The 15,208-nt window shown below is 41.1% G+C and overlaps 3 protein-coding genes and 1 long non-coding RNA gene across 4 annotated transcripts; 3 read left to right on the top strand and 1 right to left on the bottom strand.

Moving 5' to 3' along the window:
• The first annotated feature begins 490 nt into the window (after positions 1-490).
• LOC145902450 (uncharacterized) lies at positions 491-7,570 on the top strand. The gene is made up of 19 exons (XM_082990424.1): positions 491-637; positions 963-999; positions 1,643-1,732; positions 1,930-2,055; positions 2,418-2,546; positions 2,678-2,812; positions 2,874-2,996; positions 3,309-3,431; positions 3,995-4,117; positions 4,677-4,799; positions 4,870-4,992; positions 5,071-5,196; positions 5,638-5,859; positions 5,924-6,019; positions 6,103-6,294; positions 6,509-6,616; positions 6,783-6,894; positions 6,951-7,058; positions 7,364-7,570. The coding sequence occupies exons 1-19, from the start codon at positions 533-535 to the stop codon at positions 7,425-7,427; spliced, it is 2,265 nt and encodes a 754-aa protein (XP_082846550.1). The 5' UTR covers positions 491-532; the 3' UTR covers positions 7,428-7,570.
• A 1,022-nt stretch (positions 7,571-8,592) lies between these two features.
• Positions 8,593-9,240, top strand: LOC145903974 (uncharacterized). The gene is made up of 3 exons (XR_014402705.1): positions 8,593-8,685; positions 9,004-9,072; positions 9,186-9,240. It is a non-coding gene; the product is annotated as an uncharacterized LOC145903974 (long non-coding RNA).
• Positions 9,218-11,791, top strand: LOC145901998 (tyrosine-protein kinase Lck-like). The gene is made up of 10 exons (XM_082989831.1): positions 9,218-9,240; positions 9,312-9,511; positions 9,589-9,729; positions 9,798-9,956; positions 10,018-10,154; positions 10,221-10,340; positions 10,607-10,757; positions 10,811-10,945; positions 11,341-11,486; positions 11,741-11,791. The coding sequence occupies exons 1-10, from the start codon at positions 9,218-9,220 to the stop codon at positions 11,789-11,791; spliced, it is 1,263 nt and encodes a 420-aa protein (XP_082845957.1).
• Positions 11,792-13,271: 1,480 nt separating this feature from the next.
• On the bottom strand, positions 13,272-14,355 carry LOC145901997 (uncharacterized). Its single transcript, XM_082989830.1, has one exon. The coding sequence runs from the start codon at positions 14,352-14,354 to the stop codon at positions 13,272-13,274; it is 1,083 nt and encodes a 360-aa protein (XP_082845956.1). The 5' UTR covers position 14,355.
• Between the last annotated feature and the right edge of the window lie 853 nt (positions 14,356-15,208).

The raw sequence follows: 15,208 nt of genomic DNA, 5'->3' as shown, positions 1-15,208 counted from the left end.
CATGTTTGTATGTAACTTTCGTGGGCGCGTGGCGCAATGGATAACGCGTCTGACTTCGGATCAGAAGAATCGAGGTTCGAGTCCTGGCGTGCTCGCTTTTTTCATCAATATTATGGAGGACAAGCATAAAATCGGGAATGATTCGAGTCGTGGTGAGACTGTTTTTTTTATCGACTTGTGTGGCTGGTCAAGGTTCAAATATTCCATGTGTGTGTAAATTTCGTGGGCGCGTGGCGCAATGGATAACGTGACTGACGCATTGTTTGGAAGCAACTTTCGTGTTCATGTGAACAGTGCACATTTAAATTTCGTTTGTTTAGCAGTATATATTTTGACTTTTGAATAATTATTAGTCTAGCTTTTTCGTCCATTGCTAGTCCCTTCTCATCATTTTTTCATAATACCTGCTTTTGTAGTTTAATAACTGCTTTTTTCCTTCACGCTTGATTGCGTGTTTGCTGGCCTTTTATTATCGTCTGGCTCACGTTGATTCACATGTTGTTTCCTTGTAACTGGATGTTAGCCCGAAATTATGGAATTTGCGGTTATTTTTAACACAGCATGTTTGTTTGTATTGATACGACTTTGTTGTTGTCAAGTTGAACCGATCGTCGATGATGTGAATCCTACAGCAACGGTGGGTTAGATTTAACTATTATCACTTTAATTTGACTACATTATTGGGATCCTAATCTTGTCTTATCCTCATATGTTTTGTCGTATAGGTACCTAATTTACACAACCTAATTTAAACGTTGATTATGTCCATTCTCTACATTTTCTGTGGAAAATTTAAATTTAGTTTTTATCGTAAGGCTAATGTTTCGACTCCGGTTTTTCAGGATCTAAACCTGATGTAATGCGCGTTTGTCAGCCTAGTTTTCGCACAGATAAACTCCTAATATTTGCTTTGCCCACTAGACCTGTGTTGACTTAACCCCGAAATGTCTGATTTGTTACAGTACGTTGTGGGAGAATACGTGGGCGAAGATGTTGGAGGTAAACACAGAAGATAAGAAGTACTTTAAAACTAAGTTGTTATAAAGTGGCTGTTCAGAACAAGAACGTGGTAAAATTTATGCGCTCTTGCTCGGTTAACAACGTAAGGGTTTCTTTTGTGATATCTTTACCACACCTAATCACAAGGTTTGCAGACACTAACACGACCAGCGCTAAGTGGTGCCCGCGCTGCGTTTAAAATGGTCATGTGTCTCCTTTGAATGGTCAAATTAAAAATTCCATGTGTCAATGCCGTTGTTTTTTTGCCGACAAAACATCAAATCGTCAATATAACTGCATTTAAAAATCGTAAGGCGTTTCCTTCAGCAGTTAGTGACGAAAGTGTCAAAGTACGTCTGGCTGGCAGGAAACCATCTGAGCCTGCTTGCATATTTCGTTGAAGCACTACAAGTGCAATTGTTGCAGCAATTCATTGTCAATTCGATCCGGTCGGGCATTTATTTAAGCACGTTTCAGTCATGACTCGAATTGTTACAAAGCGACTGTGGCGGGACCCTGCATGACGCACAAGTTTAACTGCTGCGTTTGTGTTCAAATGGATTGGTTGTGCCTCTTTTTTGCTGTGGATTTTCCTTGCACCTTTTCGACTGTGTGTGATTTTGCGATATATATTTTCAAACAGATTACGGAGAAGATTATCCAGATGAAGACACCAACATTCTCACGTGTTTGAGTGGATTTGAATGGAATGAGGAAATCGGGCAATGCATAGGTTGTTTGAAACTACGAGTAAAGTCATTCCTGCTTGTTTTAGTCCATTTATGCTGTCTTAAGTAAGAAAGCTGGCTGATTCTTACCACGGAAATAAACGTTTCCATGGTGCTTGTGATAAAAACTTAATCCCTGCTATAAAACCTCGAAACTACGACCTATAAGTGTACGTTTAAACCTTTTTGTTTTTGGTTCTAGATTCTGACGAGTGCGAACAGACACCGGATGTGTGCGGGGCTGGGAGCATTTGCATCAACACTGAGGGACTGTTTGAGTGCGTATGCGAGAATGGATACGTAAAAACGGCTGACGGATTTTGTGAAGGTATAACTCCTTTAACATAGAAATCAAAATTTTGCCTGGTTAATAAGCCCGCCGGTTGTTTCAAATGTCTGGTAGATAAGATTCCTGACCTGTGGCTGGTACTAAACAAATCATTTGTCGTTTATATAAACCTTTGCATTATTTAAGCCACATATTTGATGAACTCTCACACTATCCCATTAAAGGCAATTTATTTTTGAATATCGGTTTCAAATAATAATGACGTAAATTATTTATCTGCACTAGTGTTTTTGAAACTTGAGCCTGGTTGTGGTGCGTATAGTGTGCGAGTAGTTTCAATACTACAACCTAACTCAAACTTGCCTATACCACCCATACAAACAAGCCTGTTTTGTACGCAGATGTAAACGAATGCAACTTTCCTGAGCTTCATCCATGCCCAGTCTCGGCTTCTGCTTGTCACAACACTCAGGGCTCATTTTACTGCTCGTGCGGCGTTGGATATGTTTGGACACGTGGTCATTGCGAAGGTAAATGTCGACAGCAAGATTATGCAGGAAGACCAAACATGTGGTTGGTTGCATTGCATAATTTATTGAAACTTACTTTCGGCTAAAAAAAATTTGCGTGTGCGTTTCCGACAGTTCATTTTTACGCCCAGACATCGACGAATGTCAATTTTCCGAGGGCTGCCAACGACTCCACGGCAACCAATGCGTCAACAGCGAGGGGAGTTACACGTGTGACTGCCAGGCACGTGGTTTTCAACTGTCGAGCGACGGTCTTGAGTGTATCGGTAGGTATCGCCGAAGAAGCAGTCTCAAAAACAAGCTCATATTTCCCTTCTGTGAATATAGACGTCGACGAATGCCAACGTTCCGTGAGGACCTGCGCACCTCCCAGCATCTGTGAGAACACGTTTGGTTCCTACGCCTGCGTTTGTCCACAAGGATTTCTGATTGTTGGAATAGACTGCGAAGGTTTGTATCATGCGTATTGCCTTCGGAAGAATATTTACTTTCTCTATCGCGCTAGCCATATCGCATTTTCAGATAAACTGTTTCTATTATATTTGATGATAGTTAGTTGCATTGTTGAATTATCTAATGTTTTTAATAGCATCACAGTATTACTAACATCTCCTTTCCATTTCTTGATGTCTATGTTGAGACGCTTTTGATAACAGAGCCGCCACGACGAAGAGCGAAGCAATATGAATATAGCATAGACATAAAATAGGTTGAATTAGGAAAACTATTACACGTAATGAACTTTTTCTCTGCGGTGCCCAGACAAGGATGAATGCGTGACTGGGGAACACGACTGCAGTACTGAGGCTTCCTGTTCCAACGTTGTCGGATCATTTACATGCAGTTGTCTGGATGGTTTTGAAGGCGACGGAAGAAACTGCACAGGTTTGATCTGCCCTGTACTCACCTACATTGTTCAAATGAAACAACAAGCTTTAAATCGATAAATTGAAAAATGTAACATAAAAAAAGGTTCTTTGGCAATACAAAACCGCAGATTTAAAGTTTCGCGCAAGAGAAAACAAATAGCATGCCTGCATTGGTTCGAAACTGCCTCTGTACCTGTGATAATTAGCACGTTTTCGTTGTCTCCGTTAAGATTATATTGCAGGTGCGTGGGTTTTGGTGTGTTGCCGTGTCGTTCTTTTCTTTTCTTGCCCTTTTTGTGGTTTTGACGCGTTTTGGAATTTTACTACAGTGTTTTTGCATGCATTACTTCTGATAAAGGTTGTTCCATTACAACTTAAACCGAAGTAAAATCAGAGGTTTGGTATTGCCAGTAGGCCTTTTATACATTATAAATATGCCCGGCTGCATTAGCAGAATATGATAAATGTAATTTGCCAGGGTTACAAAATTTTAGCGAATGGCAATAATTTTCCTATTCTCCAGGAAGAAAAATATTGGTAAGGGTACAACCATTGATGATTAAGTTTGCATTTTTACAGACGTTGACGAGTGTCAGTCGGAAGATAATCAATGTGAAATCGGATGTCAGAACCAAATTGGCAGCTATGTTTGTACGTGCGTCGAAGGTTACCAAATCGACGAGGATGGAAGTTCATGTATAGGTTAGATTATAGACTTCCTCTTATGGTTACATTTATCTATGGAAGAGTTGCCATCGATGTCAAACCGCAAATAAAGACGGCTGAAAATGAATATGATCTTCGATGGTAACCTTCCATCTTCGAAGATCTTCGATGACACTACATTAAAAAATAAAAATAGACAAATAAAGTTGTTGGAGTCCAAAAATAAAGTCGACCAGGAACTGATGGTTTTATATATCTTTAATACAAACAAACTAGCCAATGCAATGGCTGAGAACTTCATGCTACAGACATTTTGTTTGTTTTCTACAATTATAGCATAAAGTTCTCAACCAGTGCATTGGCTGTTTTGTTTGTATTAAAGTCGACCAGTCTCAAATAGACAATTCTTAAAAATAAGGACGGTATTGCAACCACAAGTAAGAAGTCATTTATTCCTTTTTTTCTTTTATATTCACGTGTAGTTAATTAGCATTCCAACACATTTGTCTAACTATTATCAGATAAGTTTTGTCTGCTAAGGTGCTGCACATACGTTAAAATGAACACACATATCTGAACATTTGTACGTTTACAGACATTGATGAGTGCGTGGAGAACAACGGCGGCTGCGATCAGTTTTGTCAGAACGTGGTTGGAACCCATATTTGTTCCTGCGAATTCGGCTTTCTCCTACACATCAATGGCCGAAGCTGCATAGGTAGAGCATTTGTCACACCACTGACGTTTACTATGCTTTCGTATTAACAATTTCACTTTGATGCCTTAAGACTTAAACGAGTGTCAAGTCCAGAACGGTGGCTGCTCCCATATTTGCGTGAACCAGCCTGGCAGATACCAGTGCGAATGTCCTGGAAATATGACCTTGAACATCAACCAGTATTCGTGCGATGGTCAGTGCACTTGTGCCGTAGAACTAATAAGAATTTCTTAGAAGCATAAGGGTGTATGTTTTTGATAATTTGACGCAGCGATAACATCGTGCGACGAGAAGAACGGGGGATGCGAGCAGACTTGTGGATACGGTCAAGATGATCAAGTTGTTTGCGAATGCGACCCCGGCTGGGTGTTGAATGAAGACGGGCGTCAATGCGACGGTATGTGGGATGCTTCAATCAATTCTGATGATTCACCAATTGATTATTTACAGAGTAATTTATTAGCAATTTAGCTGACAGATCGTGGTAAGTCACACTATGGCTGTACTGATGAGACCTATTTGGTCGAAACAGGGGCCCTGTCTGCAGCTCACTATAGAGTAATTGGTTGGAATGTTTTTTGGCATTTCATACGTCAGACATCAAATCGTTAACTCTACAATACAGAAATGATAAGAAAGCAAATAGGGCTAAAAGAAATGCAAATCTCCACATGAGAAAGACCTAGCTGATAGCATATTCTCTTACGTGGCATGTCGCTTGATTAAACAAAATGACCAACAACTCAAATTGAACGTCCCACTTTTATCCATATTTTTGTGCGCATTTTTTCTTCCAATCACGCTGGCTTCTATTTGTGCATTTTCCACCAATCTTTAGATGTTGATGAATGCGCCCTCGCGTCTGACGGAAACTGCGAACAATTATGCGTCAACACCCCGGGAAGCTGGACTTGCGAATGCAACGAGGGTTACCAAAGGAGGAACGACAGCTTGTATGCATGTCAGCCCGTCTGCTCGACTCCGTGTATCAACAACGGGATTTGCGTTGCCCCGGATAAGTGCTTCTGTCCGCTGGGTTACCCTGGGCCTGACTGCACTGGTAAGAAACATATAAATGTTTGGGTGGTGACAAATAAGGAAGCTACAACACGTTGTCTTCTCAGCACTTTGTTCCCCTTCATGTGCCCATGGCGGTACCTGCATGAGATACAACTTGTGCCTTTGTCGCCCTGGATGGAACGGACCCGACTGCAAAAAAGGTAGATTCGAAGGCCTTGTTTTTTTTTATCCAAACAAAGTCTTGTGGTGAAGCACCTGAACAGCAAAGATACTTTTCTTTCAGCACGATGTCAGCCACCATGCGCAAACGGTGGCCGCTGTGTGGCGCCAAATCGTTGCGAGTGCACGCGCTTTTACGCAGGAAGAACATGCCAGGCTCCTGCATGCCACCCAGAGTGCCGTAACGGCGGTATATGCGTCGGTAGAAACAAGTGCGTCTGTCGGCGAGGCTGGGTCGGAGCCAGATGTCAGACCCGTGAGTATGGGATAAGTTTTGTGTAGTTATGAAGTCATTGCCTTGGTGTGTTAAAATTTAATGTATTTAAGTTGGTGTTCGGGTTTTCGTGCAGGTAAGTGCGTATAACGAATAATTATCTTATCAATAGTTACTATTGCTCATGTATTTATGGATAAAAAGGATTTTGTTTGTTAAAAGACTAAAGCTACTTTCCACTTCGGTGTGGTTTTAGGTTCGCTTCCCTACACCTGCAATCCAGCATGCCGAAACGGCGGCAAGTGCATCGCCACCAACACTTGTAGATGTACTCGAACATTTCGTGGAGATCATTGCCAAACGGGTAAGCGGACCCCAGAAATAATTTCTGGTCGAAAAGTCTTGGAAGGAGACAAGCACTTTCCATTTATCGCACTAATTCCAAATAAGATTTTGGCATAGATTACTCACTCTTTGTGGGTATTTCGCGAGAAGCTGAGCATGCAGAATTCAATCCAACATTTGTGCAGAAATCGTGGAGAGATGTCGCCCCCCGTGCATGAACGGAGGCACGTGCGTTTCCAGAAACAGATGCACCTGTCAAGTAGGGACAACCGGTTATCGTTGTCAACATCTCGGAAGGTATTTACTGCCATAGCTCAGAGTCTAGTCTTGGTTGACACAGAATTTTCTCGAAGGTCGTGTCGTCATGTGCCAATTACTGTTCCCGATGAGCGCTACGTGAGAAAGAATTTGGATGTGAGCTACACCGGCCGTTGCGGCCACCGCCTTTGTACAAAGTGGAGGTGAGACTGTGTGTGAATATCATTGGATGCATAAACCTAGGATTGCGCAACCTACAATATAGATCTGGTTTAGATGCAAAATCGGCTTTAGTAACTAATTTGATTATAATTGCTTTGTTTTGTCATTTTACGAAACATCTAATAACCTAAAGGCGATTTCTACACAATCTTAGATTAGGCCAAATGCTTTCAAATCGAATTATATTATATTGACGTGAGTTAAAGAATATCAAGACTGAATTTCGTCCTTAAGGATTGTTTTCTCCGTCGAGAAAAGTTATAATGTTGTTGATTATGTCGTGCAGAGTCACCCAAAGACGTGTCCTGGCCACTACGACAAAAATCGTCTACCAAATTCAATGCTCGTAAGCTGGGCGAAGAGCAAAATTCCACTCGCCTCGCCAAATTGAAAACATAAAATAAATGATGGAACCGACTTTTGATTTGACATATTGACATACACACATATTCATAGGAAAACGTCAAGTTTCAAGGTTAAATTCGGTCGGTCTCTCAAATGTGGATCATATATTTACATAGTATTAAATGTACTGCATTGTGGATCTTTCAATGCAGACGAAAAAAACGAAACTGATTTAACAGCCGTCACCTGAAGCAACTGCACACACAGACGCTGCGTTGCGACATGCGCGATCAAACATTAGCTCCGAAGCATTGCAAACATGCAGTAAAAACAATTATTGTCAACCTGAAAAGCAAATAGCGAGTCGCTGTTTATACAGTAGCAGTGGGAGGTTTACCTGCAGGTATGCTGGGTACAGTAACACTTAAGGCATTGTTTTATACTTCAGGTAGTGCGGTTAGCAGGGATATTATTCTTTGTATGTAATTTTGCCGACCACATAAGGTGCTTGCGGACTCGATGCAGACCAAGGACTAGCGGTCGAAATGTCGTATGTAGGTAGTGTTTTGTCATGGTGATTGTTATTTTATACCTATTTGGACTTTTAAACTTGGTATATTGGGAGAATTAAGCAAAATACCACTGTAAAGCATAGGCGCAAATGTCGCTTCCGACCAGGAAAGACACGCGATGTATGCAAGTGAAACCTTTGGGCGACGAACGTAATCAAAATAAACTAGAAACAAAGAAACGTGAACGATTAACTTTCAATGTTTGCATACCTTCGTAAAAAATACCGCAAAAATGTTGTTAAATTACAAATTGCCCCCATACTTCGAATTCTCTTTCAAAATCATTTTAATGTTTGCTATCATTGAGCAAAAGTAATTGATGTTCGTATAATACAATGGCCTGTACTATTATAAACGCGTTTAACGTTGAGCCAATACGAAAAATAAAATGCAAAGTGGTAACTCGTGCAGTTTGCTTTGCACTATTTGCCGGGCGAGTTGTTGCGGTATGTGGGGGTCAACAAACAAACAAACAAACGTTCTGTTCTTTGTGTCAGCAACGAAAAGGGCGGGTGTATGTCAGTGTAAAGTTGGACAATTGGCGCCATGGCGCGGTACGCAAATATGGATAATAAGTGGTACCATCCTATTACGAAACTATGCCGTTGCCTGTTTTGCTGCCAAGGATGCAGGAGGAACACGTCGCCTGCCAACACCGGCCAGGGACAATCAAACAACGCTTTTACATCAGGTACAGTGCAGAAGGACAAAGGAGTTTTAAGATAATTACAACTCTTTTCATGGATACGTACCATACAGATCGAGCCTGATAAACTTCAATGTTGAATTAAACCAGAAAGTGATGATTTGGCACACCTCTCCAAACAACAAATAACTTTAAACGAAAAGGTGTCGTAAAACTTGAGGCAGATTGCGCATGTCACAGCTTTAAATCCAACATAATCTGCTTTAGTCAACTGTATTTTGCATTTTTTTGCTTCTAGCGTTTGGAGTTTTGGCGTAACTTTGTGAATGTTTATGTCTGGTATAACAGCACGTGTTTCTTCAGACGCATCATCAACGGGCCGCCACTCTTCGGCTATACCGAGATTCAGTGGTCATCCGTCGCAATCATCCGGTAAGTCTCTACGTTAAAATCACGCTCTGTATACGTCATACGTATTTATTACTACTTGCAACGTCTAACAACAAATTACGACAATGTAACTTTCAACCATTTTGTTGAAACAGAGTACATTGACGAGGATGGCGATTACATCGATATGATAATTCGGCCGGACAAAAGGTGAGATTTGTTACACCCATGGAATGTTCAAATTAACGGTGCTGTTTAATTTATTTCCAATTCCCCGTTAGTTATCCCGTTCTGGACATAAGCAAACAAGAGGCGGAACAGTTGGTCGTCGAACCGCCGTACAAACAAGGAAGGTTCCTCATTCGAAAGTCAGCCACAGAGCCTGGTGAGCGAATATTCTGCAATGCCGATGAACTAAACTGCGTTCCCAAGTCATTTCTAAAGTGTATGGATATTATGGTTAACACCAAACTCATAATTTGTATAATTTAATGTAGCTTGCAGAACATTTTGAAATTGAAGTTAACTCTTTTTATAACTCAACAACTATAATTACAGGTAGCTTTGTGCTGTGCGTTTGTTCCGCCGAGGGTAGATGCAAGCCATACAAGATGCGAACACACCTGCAAAAATACTATGTCGCAGTGGAACCTAATTACATGTTTTCAAATTTGCACGATTTGATCAAACATTTTACAGGTGCAATGCGTTGATCTGTATAACGACTGTAACTCATATCACAAAGTAAAGGAATGTTGCTATTGCAGACAACAGATCAGGTTCAGTCGAAAGACTGAGCGTTCCCGTTGTTCGCAAACGCAATATGGTGACAATTCCCCAGCGCATGGACAACTTTACTTTGAAAACTACAGACATTCTTCAAAAGGAATTGATCGCCGAAGGGCAATTATGGCGCCTGTATAAAGGTAAGGTTATTGCAAAGTTTAGGGAAATGCGCTTTTGTTTAAAGTGGTTGTACTGATCAAGGTAAACTAAGCGGTAATATGGAGATAGCCATAAAAAAGCCAAAAACGAGGGATCTGACCACAAGTAAAATGAGTATGATTGAAGCAGAAAAACTGAAGATTTTAAAGCACAATCACATACTCCAGTTTTACGGACTGGTCTGTATTTTGCGATTTAAGAAACGCACACCACGATTTTACATATATTTCGCATGTTGCATTTAGTTTAAGGACGAACAAACTATTTCGATGGTTGTGGAGTTCGCTCCTCTTGGGTGTTTGCATGACTACTGGAAGACCATACAAGACTTTCAGATAGATGATCAGATTGTTGTTGCTCAACAAGTAGGGGTTTAAAAACTAAACATTGGAACACCGTACGTGATGCTCAAGTTAATCACTTAGTGTTTATTTATTATTATTTAGCAAAAAATGGAATTTGTTTATTATCTCATTTGTGCGGGCATAATATGAATAACCCACGTGTTTCTATTACAATATAATTGTCCGGGCATTTAAGAAACACGCAGAGTAAACGGTGTAAAGACATAGCAGCAATACTTTACCATCGCAATAAAATTTATATTTCTTTTACTTGAATTTTTCATAAGGTGTTAAATGCAATGGTATTCCTGGAGGAGAACAACTACGTCCACAGAAACTTGAGAGCTTCCAAGGTATTGGTTATCAAGAAGGGAATATACAAGATTGGAGACTTAGCGTCGTCAAGAAAATTGGAGGATGGAGAATACGACGCCACAGGTTTGCCAGAAATACCATTTTTTCAAGACATTGTGGCGTTTTCTTTTATGCAGGAGATTTTAAATTTCCCACTCGGTGGACAGCCCCGGAGTCTTTGCAATTCAACAAGTTCACCATCAGGTCGGACGTATTCAGCTTTGGACCATTCATGTACGAAGTCACCACCAAGGGCAGACTTCCCTTTGAAGGTGAATCTTTGTCAAAAATTTCGTGGTTTTCAGTAAATTTTACTCCAAAACGCGAAAATCTAGCTGATGAACAAAGCATAGCAAAAGTGCAATGGGAAACAAGGAAAACGGTTTTTGAAAGTCTATAGGCGTTAAGGGATGTACGTAAGCTTGTATGGATGATCATACAGAGATGAAGTTCCAACCACCCAAGAGGACCCTGATTATCATTTTTTAGCTTTTTTGATAGTTTATTTTTGGTTTCTGCCTCTCCTGTTTGTTGTATTAAGATCGTCACGAAAAGTTTTAGTTTTTTTCACCTTAGATCATCACGAAATTTCGCTTTAATTTCACATAGTTGTCTGCAGGTTTTATTATGTTATAAAAGGGGTGATTACAACCACTTTTGTGGGCAGAAATACCGGAAAAAGACGTGAGAGGTCACATCATCAACGGCGGGGTGCCTTTGAAGCCAAACGAATGCGAAGACGTTATTTACACAGTCATAAGGAACTGCTGTGTACTCGAAGCAATTGAAAGGCCCACTTTTAAATCCCTTTACGTACGTTGCGTTTTTTTTTTTGCTGTTTGTTGTTATGTTCAATTCGAGCCCCTTATTTAAAGACATAAAAGTCACCCTAGAATACTTCACATTTTAATACATCGCCTTGTTAAACCCCGACAAATTTTTAGTTAAGGAAACACCGCACGTCTCCATGGTGTGCCAAGTTGCTTTGACGTTCATTCCAACGATTAATCAGCATGGGCAGTGGAAGAAACAGTTCATTGTTAATTTAAAATTTACTTTATTTGCAGCAATTCTTCAGTGACTTTGATGCTGGATACGTTGAACTGGATCAAAGCTGATCATCACACCATTTTTTCGCAGATCAGCAATTGTTTTGCAATGCCGAATCAAAAAAGGCAAATTGTAACAATTCTTCGTTGTACGTCATTAAGGTCAAATGTAGCCATCCAAACGTTTTGTGAAAAGAAGATTCTTTCATGGCGAGTTGATTTCCAACTCACAGGGATAATAGTAGTGTTTGTTTTGCGCCAGAAGTTTGCTTTAATGCAATTGGATTTACAACATTTGTAATTCTTTTCATTTTTATGAACAACTTACACTGTACTTGTTTTACAACTTCCACACGAAGTTGCTACTTAAAGTACGTATGTAGGCCTACTCTGCTTTGCGAAAACCAATTTGCATAACATTTTGTTTTCCACAGAAAAACATGTTTCTTTCCTTATAAGGTCATGTATTACCGCTGAACACGGCAGCACGTTATCAACTGTCTCGAAACGGTGTTGTATGTAAGAAATATATTACTTAAAACGAGCGTGATTCTGACAGCCTTTGAACACTTTTGGTCTAATAAAAATCCATAAAAATCTTATTGGCGATTTGTAAAAAAACACGGGTTTCAAAGTGCAACATTTGACGAAACATTTGTTTCAATCACCTTTGAAATCCCCATTGCAAACTGCTGATCACTTTCTTACTTTTTGTATCCGACTTTGGGAACTCAATTCTGTTTTTTAAATTCACATTAAGGTTGGATGCGCATGATTTATTTTGATCGCTTTCGCTAACGTAACCATGACAGCCGTGAGAAACAAATCTGGAAACAATGCCCGCCGCCGACACTCAGTCAAGGGAACCGGCGAAGCGCCGGGGGAGAGGGCCAGGTGCGGCCAGTGCACGCCTTGCGTCGGACCTGCCGCCTGCGCCCAACGTCCAACTACGAGCTTTTTAACCGCAACAACTTAAATATACACTTTTGGAGCTGGAATTACCGCGGCTGCTGGCACCAGACTTGCCCTCCAATGGATACTCTCTAAAGGTTTTAAAGTGTGCTCATTCCAATTACAGGGCCTCGTTTAGAGTCCTGTATTGTTATTTTTCGTCACTACCTCCCCGCGTCGGGAACGGGTAATTTGCGCGCCTGCTGCCTTTATCGGATGTGGTAGCCGTTTCTCAGGCTCCCTCCCTGTAATCGAACCCTGATTACCCGTCACCCGTAAGAACCTCGGTAGGCCATTACCCTACCGACGAAAGTTGATAGGGCAGACACTTGAATGATCTGTCGCCGGTTCGAGACCGTGCGATCCGCTCAGTTATCCAGAGCCGCCAAAACGAAGCCGGCCCGGTCGGTTTTTGTACTGATGAAGCGTGCCCGCCGCAAGGCAGGCGCTGACCGCATGTATTAAACTTAAATTAGATGCCCTTCACTTTATTTATTATATACAAGTAAGTAATACAGCGCTAACACATCGTAAATAAATTACATTAATATTTGAAACATAAAACATTACTCAAAAAATCAGCTTTGTAACAAATGTGTTACGTTGAGTCGAAGTCCTGATTTTCATTGTTTCGCCCACAAAATGGCCAAATGATGCTTTTCCACTTGGTATAAGTATAAAGCAAACACAACAGGTTCAGTAAAATGTTACATTCGTAAAGGACGCTCAGCACCATAAACGGTGTTGTTTGCGGAAGCCAAATTGCCACTAGGGCACCCAAGGCGTCAGTGCTGACACCAATGGTGCAGCTAATCAAGGCACGTTTCACGCATTTCATTAAACGCTCGGCCGATCTCGCCTTCACGGAATTGCTCATCTTCTCAGGACTTGAGCTTGCTTCAGGCTGAGTCTTCATGCTCATGTTGTGGGTCAGTATCGGGTATATAAATAAAAATGTAAGACAGGCCTGCGCCGTTATGGTGGAGCTTGCCAGAAAAGCGAACGGCACAACTGGTTGAACCTTCAGTGTTTCGATGCGAGTGGCGCAACCGTAAATTCCGACAGCATAATCCCTCCACCAAATATGCAAGAAAAGAGCAGAAGAAATCGTACCGAGCATGAGGAAATACGTGAAGTAGCTGAACGCCCGCAGCTTTTTGGAACGGATCTGACGAAGCAAAGCATTGCTGTAGAACGCCACCTGGCGGCACCATAGGAACACGTGACATAAATGGATTGTTATTGCCGTAAGAACTATCACTGACTTTCCCAGCGCATTGCAAGCAACGTCGGATCGTGTTCCAAGGAACAGAAACAGTTGCTCTACCAGGACACGTAGAAAGTTTATGAAGAACGCAAGGATCAGGAAAAAGTACATCCACCGTCCTGGGTCTTCCCTCCAACGCTGATAATTGACATCACTTACCGTCGCTCTCCTCTCGTTTAAATACGTATCAATGTTCGATGATACCGATTGTATGTGAGTGCTGGGGGGTCCCATTGAAGGTCCGAATTTTTCGATGTGGTTCTTGGCGTTGCGGCGCAGTTGTCGGAGGATGAAGAAGGTCCCACAGAAGAGCAGGTACACCGATATTGTTGCCATGACGAGAGACGACGCAACACACGCGTACCATACCACATTCGTTTTGCTTCCACCGTGTGACATTTGTAGTGGCTCCATATGAGACTTTATACAAAATATCCTTCAAGTAACAGAACAGCCAACTTTGAAAAAATAAACAATAGAATTAAAAGGTACACTAACACCCAGGCATTTATTGTGCAAGTAATTGTACTTAACAGACCGTACAAATCAAAAAATAACGCGGATGTTCATACAGTTAAACTTGTGGCAAAATTAACAAATCACTCCGCTTTAACATGCAAGCGTGCATAATGCACTGAGCCCAATAGTTAGCCTTAAATCCGGGTCTATTTTATAAAGTTATGTCATGCAGAACCTTACCTGACTTAAACATTTGTTAGTAACAGCCACCTACGAAGTGGCACATTACACATACCACCCTTTGCTAAATAAGTCAAGACCCTATCAACTCATCGCGAAATTTACTATTTACCTGTGGGAGCAAATGTTCCACAGTGTGCAAATTAATAATCAGTCCCTTTATAAGTTTGCAATGCATAACAGACGTACATTTTTCAATGCTATACGTACATATCGTAAGCTTCTTAACCAAACAGTCGTGTTCGGGCTGAACTGTCAGTTTGATTGGGAAAATTTTCATCTGAAAAAGGCACATTTTTTTGCCCCAAAGTAACGCTCGGAGGCTTTGTTCACTACAAAACCCCCCAAAGTCAAGGTTGAATGGGTTTAAATTCCAGGAATCAAAGTAGCGTGCTGCAAAAAGAACCAAAGCTAAACGATGCTGGTTTTCTACCGACACTCCACTGTTTTATACTGCAGTCATCATTCCTCCAGCTCCTGTTCCCTTGCTCAACCTTTCCAACATTATATATCTTTGTATGCTTCTTTAAACTCTGGTGAATTCGCAGAAAGCAGAAAAATGCAAGAGA

This window comes from Ascidia mentula, chromosome 5 (assembly GCF_947561715.1).
Source record: "Ascidia mentula chromosome 5, kaAscMent1.1, whole genome shotgun sequence".
NCBI lineage: Eukaryota > Metazoa > Chordata > Ascidiacea > Phlebobranchia > Ascidiidae > Ascidia > Ascidia mentula.
This window is presented reverse-complemented; position numbering and strand designations above follow the sequence as displayed.

Coding starts and splice junctions, on each gene's coding strand:
- LOC145902450 (XM_082990424.1), top strand. CDS start 533: ATGGAATTTGCGGTTATTTTTAACACAGCATGTTTGTTTGTATTGATA. Junction 5,197..5,637: donor AGACGGGCGTCAATGCGACG/GTATGTGGGATG, acceptor ACCAATCTTTAG/ATGTTGATGAATGCGCCCTC. Junction 7,059..7,363: donor CGCCTTTGTACAAAGTGGAG/GTGAGACTGTGT, acceptor TATGTCGTGCAG/AGTCACCCAAAGACGTGTCC.
- LOC145901998 (XM_082989831.1), top strand. CDS start 9,218: ATGATAATTCGGCCGGACAAAAG. Junction 9,957..10,017: donor ATTATGGCGCCTGTATAAAG/GTAAGGTTATTG, acceptor GTACTGATCAAG/GTAAACTAAGCGGTAATATG. Junction 10,758..10,810: donor TGGAGAATACGACGCCACAG/GTTTGCCAGAAA, acceptor TCTTTTATGCAG/GAGATTTTAAATTTCCCACT.
- LOC145901997 (XM_082989830.1), bottom strand. CDS start 14,354: ATGGAGCCACTACAAATGTCACACGGTGGAAGCAAAACGAATGTGGTA.